Genomic DNA, 27,735 nt, shown 5'->3' with positions numbered 1-27,735 from the left:
AGCGTTGTTGCCGAGACTCGAACCCGGTTCGCCAGCTTCGACGTCGACCGATCTAGCTGTATTTATTAGACTTTAGTTATCTTAGATAGCTATACGTCAACATGTTCCTAGCTTCCGTGTAGTCATAACAATCATCTAGTAGCTATTCATCAGGGCCAATATCAACCTAATCTACTTAATAAGTGGAGGTTTAATGTTTGGGTTCATTGATTTGTTCCCAATCACACATACCTTGGTTTCGTTATTGATTTGTGATTTATTTAGTTCAAAGACACATAGTACACTGTAAAATTACAATTTAATATTTTTAACTCATTATTTCCAATGTTCATTCTGATTCACAAATCGTGAAACATGTTCTTATTTTGTTAACCAAACGCAGGCTTATTTGTTTGCATCAATCTCATGCTTTGCGCCAAAGTTTGCTATGTTATGTTAAACAATGTATAAAGCGCGCAAATACTCATAGGTGCCTCAGCATTAGGTGCTACAGAAGGCATGGCCTAGATGAAAAAAACTATTAATTGAAGAACATTGTTTTTAATTGTTATATGTCACCTGCACATATAAAAACACCACAAGACACACACAACATACATTAAAAGTCCATCACAGTTGATAACTTACCTAAACTGGGTAAACATGTGTGCCTCCTTGAGTTGTGTACAATAACAAGCTGTTTGAATGCTGAAAAAGGTAATAAATGTTTGGGTCAATTTGGCCCTGTTTAATTCAGCATCTGAAAGAGTTCAATTCTGCTTAGCGTTGGTCGCTATGCCATACTTACAGTTGGTCAGGACCGTCTATCTGGACGACCTACCCTCGCGTGTTGACTTGGTATTGTGGGAGTTTTTAACCTGTTCCTGACGTATTAACAAGGATTAAGTGTTGCTGATATTGGACCCACCCTGCACGTAAACACTAGAGCAGGAATTGACTAGGCTGGTTTAGTCTTTTATTTATCTCGAATGGGAGGAAAAGGTTGCTTACGTGGCCGCCATCTTAACATTATAATGAACCCAATTTTCAATATCCATATTGGACTAAAGATTCTACTCATTAACCATTACCAACAGTGGTTGTTAACAGCGTATTCTCAATTTATAAGTCTAAGATGTGCCCAGTAGGAATTCTGCTAGTCTTCAAACTGTTGATATCAAAACGGTTACATTATTGTTGATGAGGAACGACTTCTATGTGTGTTTTTTCAGCTCTTTATCCGTTTTATACTATGTAATCCTGAAAGTAACAAGATATTTACAAGATGTTAGGAGTATTAAGAGGAGGATTAGCTCAGTATGATCAGGCACTTCAGTTCAGCACTGTGGAAATAGGTCTCGCTATCGAAACAATGTCTATGTGGACTGTACAAAATGTTACTCCTTTCGTTAGGTATTTTCATTCAAGGCAGTAGCCAGAAAATTAAAATGCATCACACTAAGACCTGATGGTACCAAGCGAGTTTGAACCCCCTAAATCAATGCGTCCCTTTCACCTTTCCATCCAACGCTGATATCCACCATTTCACCTTTATATTATGTCATTTCTTCAATCATTTCTTTCATCCATAAATTGATACTTTTGTCCATCAATTCATCCATCATCCATACATCCTCTCAGATTTCTATTTATTTTGTCATTCATTCATCCATCCTCTCAGGTTTCCAGTTACATCACCATCCTTTTACCTACCCATCTATCCATCCTCTCAGATTTCCATTTATTTTGCCTTTTACACACTCATCCATTCATCCTCTCTGCTTTCATTTACTCTGCAATTTCTTCACCATGTTGTCCACCTATCTATACATCTTGTCAGATGTCTGTTTACTCTGCCACTCTCTTACTCACCCATCCATTCACCCTCTCAGATTCCCACTTATTCTGCCATCCCTTCACTCACCCATACATTTATCTTCTCACATTTCCATTTAATCTGCCATCCTCTGACTCACCCATCCTCTGATCCACCAACCTATCGTCTGACCCACTCATCCACCCATCCTTTACCCACCCACTCATCCTTTCAGCAACCCATTCTTTCACCCATGCATCCCTCCATCCTTTTACCCACTCATCAATCCACCCTATTATCCACTTATCTATCCATCCTTTTACCCACTCATCTATCATTTGAGGCACTCATCTGTCTATCCGATCACCCACTCATGCATCCACTTGTCCATCATTCTTTCTCTTTTTTATCACTTCATACTTCTTTCTTCCTAATATCATAATTTATGAGCTAAGAGGCCCGTAAAGAACTCCATCTCACTGCATCTGCTAAAGCAGGGGGTTCACAAGGACCCTGCTGGCCGTCCATACCTGCTATTGTTTATAGGTATGTAGATGATTACCAGTGCTCAATTTGAGCAATTTTTTGCAGCTGCAGGTCAGCAGCACTTATTTTTGAGAACTGGCACTTATTTTTCCACCTCAGGTGCCATATGTATTATTGCTTTGCGTTGCCTTTAATGAGATTTCATATGCCATGCAGAGTCACCTCATAGTACATCTGGAGTAATGCAAGGCAGTGAAAGTTGCTGCCTTGCTTTACTTTGCCCTGGGAAGGAGTTGCATGGAGCACTAGTGTTCCCACGCATCCATTAATGTTTTTAGGTGTATTCCCAGATTTATTAACACCTGTAAACCTGGGCATGCATCAAGATGTGATGCCTTTCCAGGGGCATAACGAGGCGAAATATGTTTATTTCTTCTCGTTTTCCCCTTCTTTCTATGTGTGCTGCATTCTGCAGCACACGTAGAAAGAAGAAAATGTCTCAGAGGGTTATTTTTGTAAAGGAAAGTGACCCTTCCTGCCCAAAACCAATCCTGCCTGCAACACAGGCACCATGGCATAAGGGTGTCTGTGTTGTTTCCTGGCCGCAACAAATGCACCAAAGCAGAGGGAGATCAGTAAGGCACCCTAACATAGTAGATATGGTGCATTCCTACCCTCTCCATTTGATGAAGCACAGCAAGTTGTCTTGCTGTGTTGTGCTGTGTCAAATATTGATTAATCTGGCCCTGCAAAAGCCAAAGATGGAAAACACACAAATCAGAAAGTAGGAGGAAGAAAACTACGGAAAAACCATCACAAAGGCAGAAAGCAGGAACCTGTGTGGAAGTGTGATTGAGGCCACTGGCTTCCCAGTAGAGCTTCTGACACCAGCACTCTTTATTATACAAACTAAGCACTGATGATAACTCTCTGATTTTCACTGGCTGTTGGTCTTGAAAAACTATGGGTAAGCTCTCTATTTCTGACTCTGAATCCTTCCAATTACTGTTCTGCCCAAGCGGTGTTCCAGGTGAAGCAGCACAAAACAGTCACAAACGGGGAATATAGCATGTTACATTGCATGCTATTACATCGCGTTCCTTTACAACGCAGTCGTTACAATGGCTGCATTGTTAGACCACGATACCTTTACAACACAAATCATTAGATCGACTTGCTGTAGGGGAAGCACTGGATTTAGGAATACCATAATTTACTATTCCAAGCCAAGCCTGCGCAACAGTAGGGAAGGTGTTTTAATAGTAAATTATACTATTCGTTATGTTTGAGCGCCCCCTACAGCAAGGCGATCTAATGACTTGCGCTGTAAAGGCACAGCGTTGTAAGAATGCAGTCGTAACAACCGCGCTTTAAAGGAACTGCGATGTAATGACTGTATTGTAAACGTTGTCTCCCCAAACAGGATATATGTAGGGTCTGTAGAAAGAAAGAAGAAAGAAAAGAAATAACTCTAAATTCTCTTTATCCATAATTCTCTTTATGCATAATGCTCTTTTTCCATGTTAGACTGTCTCTTTTACCTTCTTTGTTTCTCCTGCTAGTTCTCATTATCTTTATTTTCTGCTATATTTGCAACTATGTGCTTTGCTCATTGCCCATATTTCTGTTTTGCAAAGAGGCGTCTGGTGTGTGTCGTGCTTAATACATCATATGTATGCCGAGCATGTGGCTACAACCCAAGGTCCGGAAAGTGGCATGTAAATAGAAATATGCAGTATAAATAAATGTTTCCTTCTCTTTTCAGATATTGAATCTCAAAGGCTGCCACTCAAGCTCCAGATAGGGGGAGCAGTCATCGGTGCTGTTGTCCTAGCTGGGGTGTGCTTGTTAGCCTGGCTGATAAGTCGCAAGGTCAGAAGGTAAGTCACTCTTTTTCAATTTATGCCACATTCTCCTAGCCTGTCAGTAAATCAATGAAACTGTAATACGTCCTTTAACAGTAGGCAGTTTCCAGTATGTCTGGCACAATTACCTAGCACTCTTCTGTGATGTATGTGCACATACTCTCATGCATGTGCATCCAATCTCTCTTGCAGTCACACATTTGATTGTATGCTTTCCAGTCCTGTGCACTTAGATGGTTCTGCAATTTCACGCCAAACTCATCTAATTTTATTCAAGCTCTCATACAAATGGAAACCCTAAACTCCGATACATGTGCATTCGAGTCCCTAAGCGTTCAGCCACATAATTTTACACAAGCATGAATGTACATCGCAACTTTCATGTATGCTCACATAAAGCATGTGAATTAAGACAATTCTGATTCCACTGTAAGGCATGAGTTTACATACATATGAAAATAAAATAATAAATCTCCTTTCAAACACATATACAAGTGTTCAAAATGTATTATGCAATCCACTAGGCAAGTATATATAACTCTGTGTTCAGATGCGTTCAATCATGTAGGATAGGGTGAACATAGTCACATTTGTCCGTGCAGATATCTAGAATTTCACGACAGGGGTAGGGATGCACACCTTGCAGATATCTACCCATTTTAGGGTTTTATTTTGACATAGTAGCTGTAAGTGGAGGTTCTATATTTTAGCTATTTGGACTGATAAGGATCCCTATACTCTGCAAGATTTATTAAAAGGAAAGGATATATACTAGTTGAGTAAATGTAAGCGAAGAGTGCTGGATAGCTATTAGTCCCTAGGGCCAGAATTAACAAAGTTTTGAGTTGCCCTTGCACCACGCAAAGGCAATGCGAAAACCTAAATGATATTTATAAAGCCACGCAAGGCGACCTTGCATGGGCCTGCATGGATTGATAAATCTAGAGTAATGCACAAATTGCTGCCTTGCGTTATTCTGCAGCAGGGTGTGTTTCATGGGTGGGGAGCGAGTGTTCCCACGCCTCCACCTATGGATTTGAGCACCTTCCCAGATTTAACAATAATAGTACACCTGGGAATGAGTCAAAATGATACACCTGCCCAGGTGAGGCATAACCAGTGGTGGCTCCTCCGCTAAAGCTGAGGAGAGTCACCCCACATCTATTTAAGCATTGAAAAAAAAATGTATAATATCAAGAAAGTATTATCATTTTATTTTTCTAGGCAGGAATGGAGCCAGCCAGGTTGGGGCACTCTGGGGCTGAACAAAGTGAGGAGTGGTTTCCACTCCCTAAGTGTGCATTAATGTTCTCCATTGCACAGCCCAATGGAGAACATGCCCAGGCTCCCAGGCACTGTCTGAGTTGCCAAACTGGCGGCTCGGACCAATTATGATGCTGCTCATGTAGCCATGTGATTGGCTGGGAGAGTCTGCTTCTGGTACTGCCAGTGCAGACAAGAGGACGAAGGAGAGGCATGCTGCTGCAGGTGATGGGCAGGTAAGTTAATTAATTTTTTTAAGCCATACCCGCCACCTGCCCCAACACCCCCATTACCAGGAAGCCACCGCTGGGCGTAACAAGGAGAAATACCTTTAGTTCCAAAAATGTTCCTGTGTCTATTTGTTCTGCTTTCTGCAGCACATGTAGAAAGGGGAAAATGCCTCTGTGGATTGTTTTTTTGCATGAAGGTGTCCCTTCCTACACAAAACAACCCTGCCTGCATCAAAGGGACCCTTGCACAATGACTCAAAGGTGCCTGCATTGGTCTGCCCTTACCCTTTTTTCCTGCACAGTGCAGCAAAGTGGATTACTGCATTGCACTGTGTGATTACATTATTGTTAGAAATGGGATTTCTGGATGGCTACGGCAAGCGCCTAAGCAATGCAGAAACAACCCCTCTAGTCAAGGCAAGGGAGTTACACACCAAAGATAACCCCTGCACACTCAATTGGTAGCTTGGCTTATCCCAGAGGCAATGTGTAAAGCGTTTGCGCAACACACTCCCACAGCAGCGACACACTAGGCATACCAAAAAGAAACTCCATACAAGGTTATGTAAAAATAGCCTTTGTATCTGTAAAACACATCAGAGCATAATTACATATATACACTGTGCCACCTGGCACTAGGTATTACTTTACAGGGGATTATATATAATACAGGGCCAATCAGGGCACTGTCATCACCGTTTACACATAAGTATTAACACAAGTATTAACACAACCGGTAACTACTGGTAACATCACAGGTACCATAAACGCATTATGCATAAGTCACATTAGGCGCACATCCTAAATTTAGCAGTGCACCACAATAACACTAGTAAGGTACACACATCACCTTAGGGCCTTGCACCCCACCGGAACACCAGGTGATCCCCCAGGCCAACTACCCTTATCCTCGGGGGCCCATCTTGGGCTGTCCCGTAATGCCCTTGTTCAAAAGTCAGGGAATTCCTGGCTGCCAATGCAGCCCTCAAGTCTGGGCACAATCCTCTCCTGGGGAGGGGGTGCAACTCACCCTTGTCCTCAGCAACCACGTGTGCCCCTCGTTGCAGCTGCCCGCGTCTGGCGGTGCAACTGTATAACAAAAATCCGCCACAAGAGTGTGCCCTCCCAGCCCTACTTACCGGGCTTCTCTTGTTGCGCAGTGAGGAGACTGGGCTGCCCGTGATCATACGGCACAGTGGCGAGGAGGAAACAAATGTGGAGGAACTTCCCCCAGGGGCCTCCATTGAGGTTTCACTCTGGTTCCTCCCTCTGAAGTCTCCCAAAGGGCCAAGTCCAACACAACCCCCTTCCAGCCTACAGCCATGCTAGACCAATCAGTACCTTGATGGGCTTCCCTGCTTGGGGCGGTAGAACACGGACGCAGGCCTGCAACTGCAGGGGCACACTCCAGTTCTACGCCAATCTGAATCCATGTGGTCCCCTTTGTCAAAGCTCCCAGGACCAACTAAACTATCCCACTGGGACTCCCTAGCTGTCCGCGGCCAGGACCAGACCTTAGAACTTCCAGATGTCTCTGGTCCTTGGCATCTCACAGAGCAGAGTGGTGGGCAGTAACCCCTGGTATATAGAATCCATTCTCCACTCTTCCTGTCATCAGTGCAGTTCTAAACTGCCACTGATCCTCCAACCTAGGGTCCGCACTCTCTGACTGACCAGATGTCTCAGGCAAGGCTCTACTCCCCCTACCTCTCCTTGTCCCACACTCTCCACCCAATAGAAGCACCCTCAAAACCAAAAACTGTCATGACACTGGAATTAGCCCTCTCAGACAATTCTCTCACCAGTTCAGGACTTCTGCCCTGCAACTGGTCTTCCAACCGAGGGTCTAAACCCTCAGGTTGAACCGGGGTCATAGGTGAGGACTCACTTCCTCTGCACCCCCTTCCAGAGTTCTGCACCCTCCCACCTGGAGTGGTTACCCCAGAAGACAAAACGGTAGGGACACTGCTTACAGATGTCTTTCCTTCCACGTCAGGCATAACCTGAACCTGGCCTCCCAACCCAGGGACAATACCCTGTGGTTGAGCACCTGCCTGGTACACATGACTTCCTAGGGAGCATGCATGCCCCCCAAGGGTAACGCATAAGTCCTGTGTTGTGTGACAATCTGCCTGGCGCTGATCTTCCGTCCCCTGTCCATCTGACAGTGTGCAAAGACTCCCCAAAATTGAAGTGGTGTCACCATGGTCACTCCTAGGAGGCTCAGCCCTTATGGTTGGTCCCTGACCCACTGGTTCTCCCACTGGGGGCTGTATTCCCCTCTGACCCCTCCATCTGGACTTCTGCACCCTTCACTTAAGAGTGGCACTGTTTACAGATGCTCCAAGTTCTCCTGACAATAGGAGATCCCCCTCAACGGATGGCCTACAAGTACAGCCTAGGCTCTCTACCTGGTGTTCCCCAAAGGAACCCTCCAGGCCCTGAGACAGGGTTTTGGGCACATTGGGATGCATCCCATTTTCATCCCTTCTCTGTGGAGAAAAGATGTGAGTCCCTACACCCCTCGCACTACACCAGGACCCATCTGGGCTACTAAGAACCTTTCTCACCACTCTGGGCTGCGAAAAACCTGAGCCACTCCTCTTAGGGTCACTCTTCAAAGCCTCCTCAGATTTTCTGGCACTCACCCAGAGGTCTACCTCCAGTGCAAGCTCCCTGTAATCAATCAATCAATCAATCATTTGCAGAGCGCTCTACTCCCCCGTGAGGGTCTCAAGGCGCTAAGGGGGTGGGGGGAACAGCTACTGGTCACACATCCAGGTCTTGAGCAGTCTCCTGAAGGTCAGCAGGTCCTGGGCCTGATGCAGTTGGGCGGTTTGGGTGTTCCATGTCGTGGTGGCGAGGTGGGAGAATAACAGCCGGTGGTCGTTTGGCGGATGCACAGGACGGTGGCAAGGGGGAGGTCGGCGGAATGAAGCTGGCAGTTTAGGGTGCAGAAGGACAGTCGTTTGTTGAGGTATGCTGGTCAGGCATTGTGGAATGCATTGTGAGTGTGGGTGAGGAGCTTGGAGGTGATCCTCTTGTTGACCGGGAGCCAATGCAGATCTCTCAGGTGGGTGGTGATGTGGCTGTGGCGAATGTGTCCAATGATGAGGCATGCAGAGTCTTTTTGTATGCGTTGAAGTCTCTTTGTGGCGTGTAGCTGTGGTTCCTGCGTAGAAGGCGTTTCTGTAGTCTAGCCTGCTGCTGACGAGTGCTAGGGTGACTGTACTTCTGGTTTCGGTGGGGATCCATCTGTAGATCTTGCAGAGCATGCGGATGATGTTGAAGGAGGAGGAAACAGCGTTGACTTGATGAGTCATAGAGAGCGTTGAGTCCGGAATGAATCCCAGGTTGTGTGCATGGTTGGTGGGTGTCGGAACAGCTCCCAGCATGGCCGTCCACCAGGATTTGTCCCATGCGGAGGGGGTGGAGCCGAGGATGAGGACCTCCATTTTGTCCAAGTTCAGTTTCAGCCATCTGGTCTTCATCCGGTCTGCAATGGCCTTCATTCTCTCATGGAGGCTGGATTTGGCTGTGGGCGGGTCCTTAGTGAGGGAGAGGATCAGCTGGGTGTCATCGGCGTATGAGATTGAGGTGGTGTGCTCAGACGATGTTGGTGAGCGATGCCAAGTAATTGTTGAAAAGGGTTTGTCTGAGGGATTATCCTTGGGTAAACCACAGGCTTCGGATCGGAAAGGGGGAGGCGGACTCTTTGGGCTCTGCCAGTGTGGAAGGAGGTGATCCAGTCCAGGGTTTTGTCTCAGATCCCTGCATCATGGAGGCATGTGCGCAGGGCGTGGTGGCAGATGGTGTCGAAGGAGGTCGAGAGGTCCAGGAGGATGAGGGCTGTGGTTTTGCTGTTGTCCAGTAGGGCCCTTATGTCGTCAGTGACGTCGATAAGGGCAGTTTTGGTGCTGTGATTGGTGTGGAAGCTAGATTGGGAGGAGTCCAGGACTTTGTTCTCCTCCAGGAAGTGGGTCAGTTGTCTGTTGGTAGCCTTCTCAATGACTTTCGCTGGGAATGGAAGCAGGGAGATGGGTTGAAAGTTCTTGAGGTCCTTTGGGATCACCTTGGGTTTCTTGAGTAGGGCCTTGATCACTGTGTGTTTCCAGCTCTCTGGGATGGGATCTGTCTTGAAGGAGCTGTTGATGATCTTTCAGAGTTGGGGTGCGATGATGGAACTTGCCCGGTTGCAGTTGTGGTGGGGACAGGGGTCAGAAGGTGAGCCGGAGTGGATGGTATTCATGATTTTGAGGGTGTCTTTGCTGTTGACATTGTGCCTGGAGAGCAGAAGGTAGGGTTTTTTGGTGGTTGTTGAGTCGGGGGTATTTGTGTCTGTCATCGGTGTTTTGGTGTCGAAGCAGTTGTGGATGTCTGCGATCTTGCGGTGGAGGAAGGTAGCCAGGGATTTGCAGAGGTCTTGTGATGGTGGTGCGTAATTGGAGCTGGGGGTGGCAAATTCTTTCACGATGTTGAAGAGCTCTTTGCTGTTGTGTGCGTTGTTGTTGATGCGTTCCTTCAAGGAGGTTCTTTGGTGGATCGGATGAGTTGGTGGTATTTGCATCTGGCCTTCTTGAGGGCTACTTGGTTGTCAGGTGTCTGGTCATTGCACCACTCCTTCTCGAGGCTTCAGCAGGTGTGCTTGGAGTTCGGGAGGTCGGCTTTGAACCAGGTTGCTCTTCTGTTGGTGCACCTGCTGGAGGGTTTCCTGATCGGTCAAGGGTGTTGGCGCAGTCGTCGATCCGTTGTCTAAAGTTGTGGGCTGCTGCGTTGATCTCAGAGGTCTCAGGTGGAGGTTTTTGGGTGAGTGTGGTGATGAGCTGGTCTTCAGTGACTTTTTTCCAGCTGCAGTGTGGGATACGTTTCAGTTGGTTGTGTGCGGTGTGTTTCTCGAAGGTGAAGTGGATGCAGTGATGGTTGGTCCTGTGGAGTTCGGTAGTGTGGCTGAAAGTGATATGGTCGCTGGCAGAGAAGATGGGGTTGAGCGTGTGTGCAGCGGAGTGGGTGGGTATTGTGATGAGCTGTTTGAGTCCGAGGTTGGCGAGGTTGTTGATCAGCTTTGTGGAGTTGCTGTCTTTGGCATTCTCCAGGTGGAAGTTCAGGTCTCCGAGGAGGATGTAGTCTGTGAAGGCGGGGGCGTGCGTGCTGGTGAGGTCGGTGATAGATTCGCTAAACTGTGGTCAGGGTTCCGGGGGTCTGTATACGAGGGTTCCTCTGAGGGTGGTGTTGTGATCGACGTGGATCTGGAAGTGCAGGTGTTCGGCCATGCTGAGGGAGTCTTAGGTGTTGGTTGAGATTCTGATGGTGTTCCTGTGGACGATGGCGATTCCTCCTCCTGGTTTGTTGTTTCAGTACCTGTGGGTAATATTGTAGCTGTCCGGGATGGCTATGGCTATGTCAGGCACTGAGGAGGTGTTCATCCAGGTCTCCATCAGGAAGGCGATGTCTGGGGTGGAGGAGTCGAGCAGGTCCCAAAGTTCAACGACGTGCTCGTGGACTGAGCAGGTGTTGAGCAGTATGCAGTTGAGATAGTTGTGGCCTGCAGTGTTTGGATGGGCAGGATGTGCAGCTATGTGTTGCCTGGTGTAGCTGCAGCTTCGGCAAGTGTAGGGCCTGTGGGAGAGCTTCGGAGTGGCCTGGAAGCAGCTGGAATTTCAGCCAGGGTTGAATGTGTGGAGGATGTTAGCATCATAGCGGCGTTCCCTGCCACAGCAATCTACAGAAAAGAGAGTGAGAGTGCTTCCTTCCCGCAGCTCTCTTTGGACTTTATTTTTGCTCCCCAGGTTGCACGCGAGGCAGCTGGCTCAATCCCTCCACCGGCCACACTTCCAATGGGCTTCAGATGACCCGGGGGCTCTTCCTTGCATCACCACGCCCTGCTCACAGTCAGGCTCCGCTTGACTTCTGCCTGCTTCCTCTGGTCTCGACGTTGCCCTGCAATGTCAAGGAGCTGCAGCCCAGGGAAAATAAACTGCGTTGTGATCCTCTGCAGTCTGGGGCCACTCAGCAGAGCCCTAGCTGCGCCCCACAGGAGGACAGGTTTCCTGGCTCAGCTCCCCTCTCTCGTTTCTCGACAGCCACAGGCAAGGGCGGTAGGGCAATGAAAAGGAAAGTGCTTCACCCGTAGGCATCCCGGGGGACAGGAGGGCTGGTGCTGTGGAACCCTTCACGCACAGACAGGCTTGCCTTAGGTGCGCCCGCTGCACACGATCGTGCAGCAGTCGCCATAAGAAGGGGATATTGCCGAGAGCAGAGGTAGGTGCGGGAGTGGGCGGGAGTGGGCAGGATCAGGGGCGGGCCGCAGGGGCAGTAACAGCGGGAAAAACAAGACACAACACAGGCACAATAACACAGAAAGATACAAACAGTGAATAAGGAATAAGGAAAGAAAACAACAGGGCACACAAAGCAACGGGAGGGACAGAGGGAGCACCTACAACGGATGAACTGCAGGGGCTTGAGCAGTGGCGCCGGGACAGGCTGCTGGCTCGAACCATGGTACAGGGCTGGAGGCTGAAGGTCCGGGGGAACGGCGAGGTTGCAGGAACACTGTTCCACCTGGCACTAGGTATTACTTTACCAGGCATTATATACATTGCAGGGCCAATCAGGGCCATTGACATCGCCATTAGCAAATAAGTAGTAAAACACAACCAGTAATTACTGGTAACATCACAGGTAGCATAAACGCATTATACATAAGTCACATTAAGCACACATCCTACATTTAGCATTATGCATAAGTCACATTAAGCACACATCCTAAATTTAGCAGTGCACCACAGTAACACTAGCAAGGTGCACACATCTGCTTAGGTCCTTGCACCCCACGGGAACACCAGGTGATCCCCCAGGCCAACTGGGCCTGGGGGATCACCTGGCCAATCCTCGGGAGCCCATATTCAGGCTGTCCCGTAATGCCTTGTCCAAAAGCCATGGGTTTCGTGGCTGCCAATGCAGCCCTCAATTCTGGGCACAATCCTTTCCTGGGGAGGGGTTGCAACTCACACTTGTCCTCACCAACCAGTTGTGCTCCACGTTGCATCTGCCCGCATTCTCACAGTGCAGCTGTATAAACAAACATCGGCACCAACAGTGTGCCCTCCCAGCCCCACTCACTAGGACTTCTCTTGTTGCGCAGTGAGGAGACTGCAGCTGCCCTGCAGCACAGCAGTGAGCAGGAAAGAAATGTAGAGGAACTTCCCCCAGGGGCATCCATCGAGGTTTCACCCTGGCTCCTCCCTCTGGGGTCTCCCACAACCATGCAGTGCAGTTGCCCTGTAACCAAATGGAAAACCCGGGCAGTCAGGCACTGAGCGAAACCTCCGTCGGCCCTGCCACAACCAGGCGTTCGTTGGCTGACTTTCTGTCTCCTTCCACTGACGATGGAGCGGAGTCTCCGGCAGCTTCCCTGCCACAGCAATCTACAGAAAAGAGAGGGAGAGTGCTTCCTTCCCGCAGCACTCTTTGGACTTTATTTTTGCTCCCCAGGTTGCACGCGAGGCAGCTGGCTCAATCCCTCCACCGGCCACACTTCCAATGGGCTTCAGATGACCCGGGGGCTCTTCCTTGCATCACCGGAGCCCTGCTCACAGTCAGGCTCCACTTGACTTCTGCCTGCTTCCTCTGGTCTCGACGTTGCCCTGCAATGTCAAGGAGCTCCAGCCCAGGGAAAATAAACTGCGTTGTGATCCTCTCCAGTCTGGGGCCACTCAGCAGAGCCCTAGCTGCGCCCCACAGGAGGACAGGTTTCCTGGCTCAGCTCCCCTCTCTCGTTCCTCAACAGCCACTGGCAAGGGTGGCAGGGCAATGAAAAGGAAAGTGCTTCACCCGTAGGCAACAGAACCGGTGAGGGAGAACATTTGAGCGCTCCATACACTTTTCCTCTAGAGTAGCAGAAAGGATGACAGTCCAGTCCCTCCTATGTTCAGGCAGGAGCAGCACATCGGGTAGAGCTGGGCCAGGCAGGCCAGCTCACAGGGCCCTCCAGCAGAGGATCAGTCCTTTGTGGTTGTTCCTCCTGGCGCCCGGCAGTCCTTCCGCAACCAAGTAAGCACACAGAAAATGGGGTCACAGCCCCAATATTTACATCACAAATGTCTTTTTTCTTCCCTGGCACAGGACTTGGGGACCCAGTTCAAACCAGTTCTGGGGGGAACTTCATAAGTGCCCAACAGTTCCCATTGACAGTGTAGGTCCAGGCCCCGGACACACCACAGGGGGGCGGAGCTAGCATTGTATAAGACAGGCACAGACCTTTCAGGGTCAGGGGCTACCCCTTCCACTACTCCAAATTCAGATCATCTATTCAGCCTAGCGCTGACTCACCCAGACCCTCTGGAGCCACTGCACCTCCCCAGCCCCTGTCACTCCAGAGCCAGACATGCAATACACATCAGGCAGGCACAAAGCCACATAGCACACAGAAATGCTCACATTTAAACACAGCATTTCTAAAATAGTGACAATAAATCTGTGCACAGCATTATGCAGTATTTCTTACCACTATTCCAAACATACCAACCTTGATCACGCTGCTCCTCTCAGAGGAATTACCACTGAAACACCTATCAGGGAATCCCCAATGCATTACATTGAGAGGGCACCTCACAGTAGTCAGATACCAAAATGGTTGTTTGTCACTACCGGGACATGCCACACAGTTGAGGCACATGTCCTACCTTTTACCTACATTGCACCCTGCCCATAGGGCTAGCTAGGGCTTACCTTAGGCACAAGATATGGAATCAGCACCCATCAAGAAGTATATTCAACAGTCTTTAGTGTCTTTCAGTCAATCAGCAAAATATATTCCATAATGAACAGGTCCGGACTTGAATGAAGTTCACTTTCAATTCTTTATTGTAGTATTCAAAAGCAGATAAAAAGATCGAATTTTACAACAGATTTTTTTCTTTTTTGGCCAACGCGTTTCGTCTCAAAAATGAGACTTCTTCAGGGCTAAAGATAAAACACACAAAAGATTACACACTCATATATATATACAAAATAAACAATTTACAAGAAATCAATACAAAACAAACACGTCAAAAAACAAGTTAGATCAGTCCGAGTTGATTTAAGTTAAAAAATACATGTTGTATTTTATTTTCTATAGAAACAGATTCAGTGTTCATTCATTTAGATTCTAAAGATTCAAAAGGTATAAGATTTTATCAAAACTTGGTTATACAGAAAGGAAAACTACATCCAATTCAAGGCAATTAATGGAGATGGTCCAAAAAGGAAGCATGAGTATCAACATACCTCATAAAAATATCTTTATGGAACTAATGTGAAACAGGATGGTTCCTTGGTTCAAGCAAATATTTAGTTGATCTGGAGAAATACATGAAGTGTATTACATTAAATAACTGATGCTGTCCCACATGTTACCGTCTCATATCAATATACCAGTTTCAAGCTGAATCAAAGGCTGTGAATTTGTGCAAGGCACAAAATAATCCTCAATACAAAAATGGTCAGTATATTTCAGAAATTACCTACAGGTAAACTTCATGAGTTAAAAGATAACCTCAAGATAACAGTACCGGTAGCACAATGGTTGCTTTATCTAGATAGATACATGAAGTTTATGGTATACAACGTTTACAACGCAGTTTTTACCACGCACTACCACTACAACGCAGGCATTACCACGCATACCATTACAACGCATTGCGCTGGGGGGCGCTCTAGGATAGGGAATAAGTATAATTTTATATCCAACACCTTCCCTAGTGTCCACGGGGACTAGAGTTGGAATATAAAATTATACTTACCACTATCCAGCACCTCTAAGCGCTATGCGTTGTAACGGTATGCGTTGTAAATACCGCGTTGTAATGGTATGCGTGGTAAAAGTATGCGTTGTAACGTCATACATCCGAAGTTTATTATAATAAATGGATGCTGTCCCACATGTTAAATCCCATGTGGATATGCCAGTTCCAAGCTGAATCAAAAGTTATGAAATAGTGCAATGCACAAATTGCTACTTAATACAGAGATGGTCAGTTTATTTCAGAAATTACCTACAGGTAAACTTTATTTGTAAAAAGATGACCCCAAGATATCAGAACCAGTAAGACAATGGTTTTTGTGCTGAACTTAATAATTCAGAATGCCACTGTTAATATCTCGCTACTTTCAATATAAGAAAAAGAGACAAGTGTTAAAGAAAATATTTGAAAAAGTATACCTGTCAATTCAGATCTGTGTCCTGAAGAGACTATTAGTAGGAAAAGAAAAATAATAATACTTGTTAATATTTCTGTAGATTTAATATTCACTTAAGTCCCAATAACTATTCCTATAATGTTATCCTATTTAATATAACACACAGAAACACGTAGTGATCTGTAATAAAAATGTGATACTTCAGTCTTTCTTTTAAGAAACCGTGTTGTATGGAATCAAAGCAGGTAACCCGAAAAGAAGAGGCAAATTGTCAGACATCTTAAAGTGTCTTTATATACTATAAATTCCAATGTGAATGCCTCGAACCATGTAACATGTGCCCCGTGCTAGAAAAGGCACAACGTTTTAAAAGGGACAAGAGTGATGTTAATCAAATAAAGGTGCAGATATTATTAAATTGCACAGTATTTAAAACAATCCAAACAGAACCAAAATTGAATGAAATCTGTCCCAAAAGTATTCGAACAGAGCCTACGGCCGAACTCACCGGAAAAATAAGAAAAAATCTGTTGTCAAATTGGATCTTTTTATCTGCTTTTGAATACTACAATAAAGAATTGAAAGTGAACTTCATTCAAGTCGGGAATTTATTTTGCTGATTGACTGAAAGACACTAAAGACTGTTGAAGATACTTCTTGATGGGTGCTGTTCTATATCTTGTGTTTAGAATGTTGGGCTTTGCCCTTAAAGGAACGGACAGGGTTGTGTTCCTTGGTTTCCTGAGCACCATCGCCATACTTCAAGTCACAGATAATACCAGGTGCAGGTTTCTTTGCCTCAACCCTTGTGTGTATAAGTGGCTTACCTTAGGGGTGACTGATATGTAGTAAAAGGGGAGGCACAGACGTGGCACCCACATTATGTACCACGTCACAGCGGCAGTAAACTGCGTGTGCAGGCCCTGCAATGGCAGAGACCTGAGACAGGTTTGAAAGACTACTTTGGTGGGTGGTGCAAGCCCACTGGTAGCATTTAATTTACTGGCCCGGGGTGTATGGGAAACCACTTTACTGAGGGCTAATAGGTAAATTAAATACTCCAAACGGGTGTAGACCAATCTTACCATGTTTTACCATAGAGAGCACATGCACTTTACACTGGACAGTAGTGATAAAGTGCCCAGAGTCCTAAAACCACCAATACCTGGTCAGATAAAATACCAGAAAGAAGGCAAAAAGTTCAGGGATGGCCCTGCAAAAAGGGCCCAGTCCAACAATGACAAATATGGGCCTTAGTTTTTCCACAGTAAGCTGTGAATGGCAGGTAGAATTGTGCACATTTCTTATAATCTTGACATTGAGATGAAATGAAATGCATGGCTTGATATCAGCTTGATATCAGCTGACAGCTGCTCTCTGGATTCTCTGTAGATTCTGAATCACTCAGGTGCATTGCCCAAGGTATATACATTTGGTGCCGGCTAGTCAGGAAAACACTTTGCTGATGGTGGTGTGCGCCTTTTGATGAATCCTAAATAAGGGAAGATTTGATCTGGGCATCTTGTCATTTCAAAGAATCCCTTTGTAACTTGATGCACTTAAATAATCAAGGAATGATCTTTTACTTGAAATCAGTGGATTAGAATGTCGGCCACACGGATGGAAGACAGATGAAAATGTTTTCATTGACCACAAACGTCTTGTCTCAATGTCTGATATATTGAGTTTTAGGTAATTTATTCACATCGAGTGATCCACCAGTAGGAGTCATTGGCCCTTCTCACAGAATTCTAACACAGAGGGGCTTTAATGTTTTGTCATAATGTGTGTGCCAACAACATGATTGTAGCAGTTGAGGTTGAAGGAGGATGTCAGCTATTTTGGTCTAAGGTATATGTTAAAGGAACGTGGGTGATAGTAGATGTTTGAGGTACCCCCAGAGTGTTGAGATAAGAGAGTGAGAGCAGAATGGAGACAATGGTAGAATGAGGGATATATGTTAGCCATGAATGGCAGAATCTGGGGAAGGGCAGTTCCTTTCTTCACTGTAAATGTAAGTTTCCATAGAAGAGTGTAATGATGAACCATTTCAAAGATGACTGAGAGGTCTAACAACAAAGTGTGCAACTGCATTAGAGACCACTAGAAGCTTGAAATACTCCCATTTTGCCGATTATGTGCTCCTGACAGTGAGGAATCTTGCGTGGATAATCGAGAGAAGATCATTCTCTACTACTTTAACTGATATTTATATGTAGGCAGTTTTTAGGTTTGGCAGTTTTTACAAGAGAACACTGGGTTGGCGCCTGATAGTAGTTTTGATGAAGACAGTTTTGAGATCTTTTGGGATTAACCCACACTTTAGGAGTGGGTGATGATAGCTCTGGTCCCCATGGCAGCTGACATGGATCTTGAAACTATTATGCATCTGAATTGAAACATTTATGGATTTGATTATTAACTATGATGCACATGTGTAGATAACACAAGAGTATGTGAAGTTAAAATCTGTATGATTCAATATGCAAACCATCTTGATTTTGACATTCAAATGTTCATGTGTGCACATACAAACCACCATGCCTATGTATTACACCCTGTTTTATGTTCATTTCAATGATCATCAATCTTTGGTAAAAGAAGCATACAATGCATACATATGCTCAATATATTGATGCAAACACTCATGCATGCACACTTAGATCTTGGTTTATGCTCACATTCATTTAGATTAAGTCATACCTTCATGTTTGATGCAGATACTTTTTGGAAGTCTTATGCTAACATTTACAGAATAATCAAATTGTGTTGGGCATTACATATGAGGATTTTTTTAACTGCAGGACAAGGGATAACAATGAAGGAGCCAGCAATGAAAAAGAAACAGTGGCTGACAGTATCCCAGTCTACAGTGTAGTTAAGAAGACTCCCAAGGTACGTATTGTTTTTAAGGTACCGTCAGAAAGTCAACTTGAAGCTGATATACAGACACAACACTTTGTCCCTCATTTCAAGGTTGTCAGAACTTGGTGAGGTATTTATCAAATGTAGCATATTCAATTTCCCCAGGGTCAAATATTGGAAATACCTCCTATTCCGAGTTTTCAACAGAGAAATAAGACGCACATGCAGAACTGGATTTTATCACACTGAATTTCGCATGGTACGACTTTTCTCAGGGCTGTTTCTGCCAGTTGACTACTTCTAATGGGGGTGTACTTTAACTAAGTGCAGATATTGTCTGTTCGAAAACAGTGGACAGACAACTGTTAAATGATGGTAAAAGCTCCACTGGGTGAGTAGGTAGCAGAACCTAGGACATTATGGGGCATATTACCAAGCAATAGCGATAATTATCGCTATTGCTTGGTTAGAGACAAAAATTTACCGCTGAGTTGCGGCGATTTTTACTGCAAAGAAACCTTGGTATTACTAAGGTTTATCGCAAATGCGATAAAAATCGCTGCAATGCATGAATATCGCTGAAAAGTCGGCGATATTCATGCATTACCGAGCTAATGCTCTGAGCCATGTTATCCTCCTCCCATTGGATAACATGGCTAAGAACTGCTCAGGGCAGGTGTTAGCTTTTGGAGATATTCGCGCTTAGCGCGAATATCTCCAAAAGTTGGTAATAGGAGATAGCGATGTTAGCGACTGTTTTCAGTCGCTAACATCTTGGCACGCCCACTTTGCATGTCATTAGTGATAAATATCACTGACATGCAAAGTTGGGCCCAAGATGGTCGCTATCTCCTACTAGCTGTCGCTAACTGGTGTTAGCGACAGCTAGGTAATAGGGAGATAATTTTATCTCTGCTTTCTCAGCTTTTAAAGCCAAAAAAGCGGAGATAAACCCCCTTGATAATATGCCCCTATATTTTTAAATTTCTAGATTGTCTCGTTAATTTCAATTTTAAGTCAGAGGGCAGATTGAGCAAGATTAGTGTGGGAAGCTGAAATAGAGGGTTTACTAGCAATTGTAATAATAAATTGAGTCAAGACAAGGTCAGGAAATGAATCTGCCATGTTAACTCATTTCATTTTCTTCAATAGCACACTTTCATGATTGAGCTGGATGCTTCTCCACACAGTAAACAATGTAAGACAATCTGATTCCACACAGAGTTCACCAGTGTCAGTAAAACTGCTCTCCCACCCTTGAAGCTCCACCATTTAGTGGGTTGGTTTTCTTGGCCCTCCTCCACCGGCAAGTTATACCTGCGCCTCATCCCTGGTGGTCCAGTGGACCACTGACTCCTTTCTCTCACTCCACTTTCTGCCCCTTTCTGCTCTGTTTTTCAACCCTTCAGCTTTTTCACCTTTTCACACTCTAAAGCTCTTTCCTCATTCTTTCTTCCCCATGTCACTCTTTTTTCTTCTCATCCTTGCACTCTTCATATGTTTTGTTCCTTTTTCACCCTTTTACTCTTTTACTCTTTTTCTTCTCTTCTTCTATTGCTTACTTTTCACCTGTTTTTAGCACCAATGCTGCCCTCGTGGCCCCTCCCCCCAGCTGACCAGCCCAGGCCAGTTCCCCTCACGGCTCCTGCCTCCCAACTGACCAGCCCACCACAACCCTTACTTAATGGCGGCTGCTGGTGCGCCAAAACAAAGCTCTTCTGCGCCCTACTGTGAACAGCACCAGAAATGATGGACTTCCACAACGCCAACTCTACAAACCAGCAGCACTCAGCGTACTCAACTTAGGCCACAACAACAACTGTAAGCTAGCATAATCAGCCAACATCCACAGACTCTTCAATTGTCACTGCTGCTGGCACACATGCAGCACCGCCAGGACTCAGCACATCCCGCCCGCAAGAACACAACCGTACCAAAGACCCTGCAATGCATCCTCCTTAACTTCCGATCACTCCACAAACATGCCACCGAAATCTGACACCTCCTCGACAGCACTACCCCGGACGTAGCATACTTTACCGAAACTTGGACCAACACCACCTCAGGACCTGACATCGCCATCGCCATTCCCAAATAATACAAGATCTCTCGGATGGATCGCCCCACCCGCCCGGTAGGAGGAATCGCCATTGTCCACCCCCCGGCTGAGTACTATATCCGACGAGCCAACAGACCTGATGGACCACCTACACTTAAAGATACAGGTCAGCCCTACCACTACCCTCAGAGGAACTCTCATCTGCCTATCCCCCGGACCCTGTGGACCTTTCATCAACTCAATCACGGATATCATCTCCTAGCAAGCCATTACACCCACCAACTACCCCCTGTTGGGAGACCTCAACTTCCACCTAAACAACCAACTAATCCTCAACACTACATACCTCCTGGATAACTTCCACAACATTGGACTCTGCCAGTTCATAATCGAACCCACACACTCAGCAGGACACATCCTTGACCCCTTATTCACAACAGGAAACTCCATCACTTTCAGGCACACCCCTGATCTGCCGTGGACAGACCACAGATGCGTCCACTTCACCTTCAGAACACCCACCATCCACAGACACCAGCACCTGCTCCCTTAAAGAAACTGGATCAAAATCACCAATTACCTGCTCACCTCCTCAATCAGCAACTCCAACCCAACCAAAGCGGAACACGACGACCCCAACACTGCAGCCTGAACTCTGCACAGATGGATCTCCGACATCGCCAACACCATAGCCCCCCTCAAGAAGAACAACAAAACACGCGCCAAGAAAGCCAGATGGTTTACCACCGAACTTCGAGAGTCCAGAAGCACATGCCGTCACCTCGAAAAGGCCTGGAGGAACTCCAAATCAACAGAAGCCATCAACAACTTCAGAGCAGCAACCATCGCCCACCGCCAAAAAAGCAATCGAAGACAGAATCTCCGCATACGTGCACAACAGCAAAGAACTCTTCAGCATCATCAAGGAGTTTGACCAACCCACCAGAGAGTCTACTGACATTCCCCTCTCACAAGACCTCTACAACAAGCTCAGCACCTTCTTCCACCACAAATTCAAGAACATTTACGAAAACTTAGACTGAAGACAACCAACATACTGCACTCTCTCTAGCCACCCACGACACCCTGAAGCCAACGATTGACAACAGGACAGCCCTCACCACTGAAGACACACTGAAGACAATTAAATCAATCCACTCCAGGTCCCCAAGGACCCGTGCCTCACCACATCTTTAACAGAGCCACCGACACCAATGCACCCATGCTCTGTCACACCATCAACTTGGCAAACACCTCCTTCCCCGACAACTGGAAACACGCCAAGGTCAATCCCCTCCTGGAGAAGCGCTCGGCGGACCCCACCGACCTCAAAAACTACAGATCCATCTTCCTGCTGCTGTTTCCAGGGAAAGTCATCGAGAAAGCCATCAACAGCCAACTCATCACTGCATCGAAGAGCACAACATCTTCGACTTCTCCCAATCCAGCTTCAGAAAAAAACACAATACAGAACCCGTCCTCCTTGCCGCAACTGACGGCATCCACTCCCTACTGGACAGAGGAGAAACATTATCCCTCATCCTCCTCAACCACCCCGCGGCCTTTGACACAGTCTCCCACTGCAACCTAACATGCAGAGTATACAACGCAGGGATCCGGGACAAGGCCCTCGACTTCTCCGGCAGAACGCAGTGGGTCAGACTCCCGCCTCCCTTCTCTGACCCTATACTAGCCACCTATGGAGTCCCCTAGGGGTCCTCACTCAGCCCCATGCTCTTCAACATCTACATGGCTCCGCTCACCCCCATCATCAGAACCCACGGACTCAACATTGTGTCATACACAGATGACACCCAACTTATCCTCTCCCTATCCAACGAACCCAACTCAGCCAAGCACAACTTTTAAGAAGGCATGGAAGCTGTCGCCAAATGGATGAAAAGCAGCTGCCTATAACTCAACACCAACAAAACAGAAGTACTCATCATGGTCCCAAACCCCGTTGCCTAGAATGACAACTGGTGACCCCTGCCCTCGGAAGCCCACCCACCCCCACGGACATCACACCCAACCATTTGAATCATCTTGGACTCAAAATGGACCAGTAGATCAACTCTGGTGCATCCTCCTGCTTCTACACCCTACACCTCCTACTTAAGACCTTCAAATGGATCCCCCTTGAGCACAGAAAGACTGTCACTCATGGCCTCATCAACAGCAGACTCAACTACAGCAACGCACTCTACGCTGTAATAAACAAATACTCACCCACAAGATACAAAACATCCAGAACATCGTCCACACTCCACTGGCTCCCCATCAAGGCTAGAATCACCTTCAAGATTCTCACCCACACACACAAAGCCCTCCACAACACTGAACCAGTCTACCTGAACAGCTGACTCAAATTCCACGCATCCCAAAGGATCCTACGATCAGCCCAGCTCTCCTACGCCCTGGTCCCCCACACCAGAAAGACCAGATCTGGAGGCAGCTCCTTCTTCTGCCTCACGGCCAGAGCCTGGAACGCCTAACCACTCCACCTCAGACAGACAACATCATTCCCCATCTTCACAAGAAACTTCAAAAATTGGCTCTTCGACAGACCCCCTCCTTGATGGACTGTATCCTGCATCCCACTACCCCAGAGCCTTGAGAGCGTTACGGGTGAGTAGTCACGCTTAACAAACACGTGATTTGTTGATTGAGTGTTGGTTTCTGGTCAGGAGTGAGGAGCAAGAGTGTTTTTGAGGGATCTGGATTTGGAAGTCCATTGTGGCACTGGTGTCTGTGACAGAAGTAAGGTGACAAAAACGGACCCCTTTCTATGACTCAGGACTTGTGTTCACTGGAACTTGTCCTTTACCAGGTGTGGGAACATGAATGTCTGTTAACACTCGAGTAAGTAGAGTCTCACTGTTCTATATAAAAGTTGTTCTGCATGTGCCAGGGATTAGCTCTGAACATTAGGTGGTGTGTATTTTCTGGGGACAAAGGCCACCTCTTTACTCAGATGTAAGATTCATATTGTGTCATTTGTGTACCCTTAGAATTGTATACTTCCTTTCATTGATCAAATTTACTATAACGATTTTGCAAGATAAGTTTGATCTCTTTAATCACATGATGAAAGCAACTGAAGGGGGAGGGCAAATAATAACACATTTTCAAAAGCATATTGTGCAGACCAAATGCACTTTAGAAAAATGTAACAAGTGAGATTACAAACCTTCTATGGATCCACTTAAAAGCAATCCCATGGGGACTTCATCAGGAAAAATAAATGAAGTTATGGCCATAACAACAGTCTAATGAACACATGTTCATCGATTCAGTCAAAATTCTATGCAAATTAAATCCTTTACAAGGTGTGACACAAAACTTGGGAGAACCTCCTGGTTCTGGAGCTTTATTTTGCCTGTCAGTTGTACATCTATGTTCCAATATTTACCTAATTCTTCTTCCCTTTACCTGCATTTTCTGTAGGTTCCTAGAGCTGAAAACAATCCATGTTCTGGTGCCAGCACAATGGACTCCAAAGAAGATATGTTTGTGAACTTCAGCAAGGACAACCTTCAGTATGCAACAATACACTTCTCCAGACCTAACCCTGGAAGTAAACCCAGCCCACTTCCTGAAGAAGCCTTGTATTCAGAGGTCAAAGTGCACTAACCGATGGGCTTTCATAATTGCCCAAGAATCTGTGGGCTCCTTATGTTTCCTGTAAGCTACAAATTATATCCCACACATGCATGTGCATGTTATTATATGCATATGCCTCTTAAGAAGTGCTAGCAAGCATCTGTTACTCCAGTGAAAATTCATTCTGGGCTACTGATGATAGCGATAATTTGTTGGACAACGTACATTATGATCCATTGAATCTCATAGGGGCTAACAATGATAGACTCCATTGCTTGGATTGTAGTTAAGCTTGCTTGTTGATAACTATCTGTGCTGGCATTTGGGTTAGGAGCTTCTCAATCATGTATCCAATAAATAACAGCGACCTAGATGAAGATGGGAGTCTTCATGTGTCTACAAAATTAAAATCCATCTTTTAAAAGAACATTACCACAGTCTGAGGACTCTTGGAACTGAGTTATCAAGAGGATACTTAATTACTGAAGAATCAACCTTGGAGTAAGCTTGTTTAGGCAATGTTCTTCATAGAAGGATTGCGACCCAAAGAGAAATAACCGCCATGGTTCATTTTGCAAGGGTTGAACTGTCCTTTAGACCTTTTTTCTGTGTTTAGTTGTGACTACAACATTGTTATTTCTTGCAATTGAACAATAAGGTTTTAATGTCCTTGCACATTCTAAAATACTTTGTCATAAAATCTGTGCAGAGATGAGTAGTTTTGTAATTGTATGTGTGATCACTATTGAGAGTGTTAATCAGTGAAAGGAAAAACCGAGTCAGAAATTAGGCATAGAGGCGTCTTTACACCTCTCAAAACGTCTTGTACAGGATTGTAATTTTCCTGATGGTTAAAGTAGAACCTTTTAAGGTTCATGTGTGTCAACATAAAATACTTGATTGCCTACCTCTTGCTTCTAGAAGTAGGATTTTGAAAACATTCATCACCTTCATCGAGGTGTACAGATGGATGTATGTCTATGTATGATAAGGTGTTGGTTAATGTGATCAATTGTAGTTTGGAGCGCGTTGTTTGGGTGATTGCAGTATAGGTGCTCCATTTGTACTGCATGTATTGCAGTCTACAGCAGCATAATATGGAAGATGCATTTGACAGAAATTTTATTCGGAGTCTAAGACAGGAAGCCTTAGACTTGTGGTGGTGAAGAATTGGTGACATTGTGTGAAAGCCCAAATTGCAGGACTGCACAAGAGGCCTAAGTGTACATGTAGATGGCAGGCTCCAATTCTGATTCAGCAAATATTATGTGCAGCTACAGTGATGTTGTGCTGGTTAGAGATTAAGAAGCTGTACGGAAGCTAGCGGTGCAACTGTGCAGCATTGTTGTAGAAGGGCTATGAGTATGTGTAGTCCACAATGGCTAAGCATATGCTTTTGCCATGTAACAAAATGAAGCAAGTGCAGCTAAAATGGGGAACAATTATGAAAAATTAACAACATACTAAAAGTATTCTCCTTGTTGGGAAATTGCCATGTCCTCAGTACTTTGGGTTCTTAGTTTAGCTGTCTGAACAATGAAGATAGAACCTCCATATCAAGATCAGTCGGGCTTTTCAATTCAGAGATAGATGTTTGATTGGAGACATTATGATGGCTAGCAAACATCAGTCCACCCACCATGGTAGCAGTGCTGGGACTACCAGCCAGACGTGCGGTGGTCCCATAACACATGTTAGGATGTGCCTGCCATACTGGCGGGCGCATCCTGGGCTTTCAACACTGCGGACGGTGCTGCCGGCTGCTGCACCGTACACAGTGTCAAAAGTGCATGCACAGCATTTATTCTGCACTAAGTGGCAGGCACTACGCGGTGCCTGCCTCTTGGTGCATGGAAATGCAGGGAGGTACCAGGGGTACCCCCTGGTGCACCCCCAGCCACCCACAGATGAGGCCCACAACTGGCCCCCAAATCCAGAGTCCGCCTGCCTTTTTGCAGCGAGATAACTGCTGCAAAAAGACAGGTGAAAGGGATACCGTAATCGCTACAGTGGTGCATGCAAGGCACCGCCGCAATACTGTCCTGGTTGTGGGTTCCGCAAGGCAGGCGGAAAAAGACCACCTTGCGGAACCATGGCAGACGGTTTGCCGTCCAACCCGTACACATTGAGATTCCCACCGCCATCAAATCAAATCATATCAGGTGTTTGTTAAGCACAACTACTGACCCGTATGGATCTCAGGGCACTGGGGTGTGCGGGGTGGGTCGCAAGTTCCAGTCCTTCAAGAAGGGGGTCTGTCAACTTGGTGGTGGAAATATCCTGTGTGATCATAATCAGTATCATAATGAGTCCCTAAATCTCGATGCAATTGTCTGAAGGTGCTTGTAAGATGTAGATTGTAGATCACCAATAAAAAGGCCCAGGACCAGATCAATTGCAAAAACAACAAGGGATGGACCGAATGTGGATCAATGTCACACATTCCCCCAGTCAAAAGATCTGGGCCTAAATCCATCGTTTTTTTGCACTCCACACCACCCTGGGTTAGACAATGGCGATATGCAAATCAGCTCTGACCCTGTTGCCCCATGGGAACAGTCCAGTCCGAACTACAAAAGCCATGTCCTTCCCAGAACGGAATCAAGCATCCGAGGACCGGACCGGTTTCGAGGTAACACCTCTCATCAGCCCGGCTAGCTTGACTCCAAGTGGTGTGGAGTGCCTGGGACCCACGTCTGGGCATCCCCAGCGCACTGAGGGCGGCAATTGCAAAAACAACAAGGGATGGACCGAATGTGGATCAATGTCACACATTCCCCCAGTCAAAAGATCTGGGCCTAAATCCATCGTTTTTTTGCACTCCACACCACCCTGGGTTAGACAATGGCGATATGCAAATCAGCTCTGACCCTGTTGCCCCATGGGAACAGTCCAGTCCGAACTACAAAAGCCATGTCCTTCCCAGAACGGAATCAAGCATCCGAGGACCGGACCGGTTTCGAGGTAACACCTCTCATCAGCCCGGCTAGCTTGACTCCAAGTGGTGTGGAGTGCCTGGGACCCACGTCTGGGCATCCCCAGCGCACTTAGGGCGGCAATTGCAAAAACAACAAGGGATGGACCGAATGTGGATCAATGTCACACATTCCCCCAGTCAAAAGATCTGGGCCTAAATCCATCGTTTTTTTGCACTCCACACCACCCTGGGTTAGACAATGGCGATATGCAAATCAGCTCTGACCCTGTTGCCCCATGGGAACAGTCCAGTCCGAACTACAAAAGCCATGTCCTTCCCAGAACGGAATCAAGCATCCGAGGACCGGACCGGTTTCGAGGTAACACCTCTCATCAGCCCGGCTAGCTTGACTCCAAGTGGTGTGGAGTGCCTGGGACCCACGTCTGGGCATCCCCAGCGCACTTAGGGCG

At 46.2% G+C, this 27,735-nt stretch overlaps 1 protein-coding gene across 2 annotated transcripts in view; it reads left to right on the top strand.

Moving 5' to 3' along the window:
* LOC147701133 (sialic acid-binding Ig-like lectin 13) overlaps window positions 1-25,063 on the top strand; it is a 559,755-nt gene extending 534,692 nt beyond the window's left edge. For both annotated transcript variants that reach the window (XM_086929903.1, XM_086929904.1), the window contains exons 7-9: window positions 4,047-4,161; window positions 18,626-18,716; window positions 24,193-25,063. In XM_086929903.1, the coding sequence (XP_086786029.1) occupies window positions 4,047-4,161; window positions 18,626-18,716; window positions 24,193-24,378 (392 nt within the window). In that variant the 3' untranslated portion in view covers window positions 24,379-25,063. The remainder of the gene's footprint in view (window positions 1-4,046; window positions 4,162-18,625; window positions 18,717-24,192) is intronic.
* The last annotated feature ends 2,672 nt before the right edge of the window (window positions 25,064-27,735 follow it).

The sequence above is a fragment of the Lissotriton vulgaris genome, chromosome 7, assembly GCF_964263255.1.
Source record: "Lissotriton vulgaris chromosome 7, aLisVul1.2, whole genome shotgun sequence".
Lineage (NCBI taxonomy): Eukaryota > Metazoa > Chordata > Amphibia > Caudata > Salamandridae > Lissotriton > Lissotriton vulgaris.
Note: the sequence above shows the minus strand (reverse complement) of the source record. Positions and strands in the feature narration are given on the sequence as shown.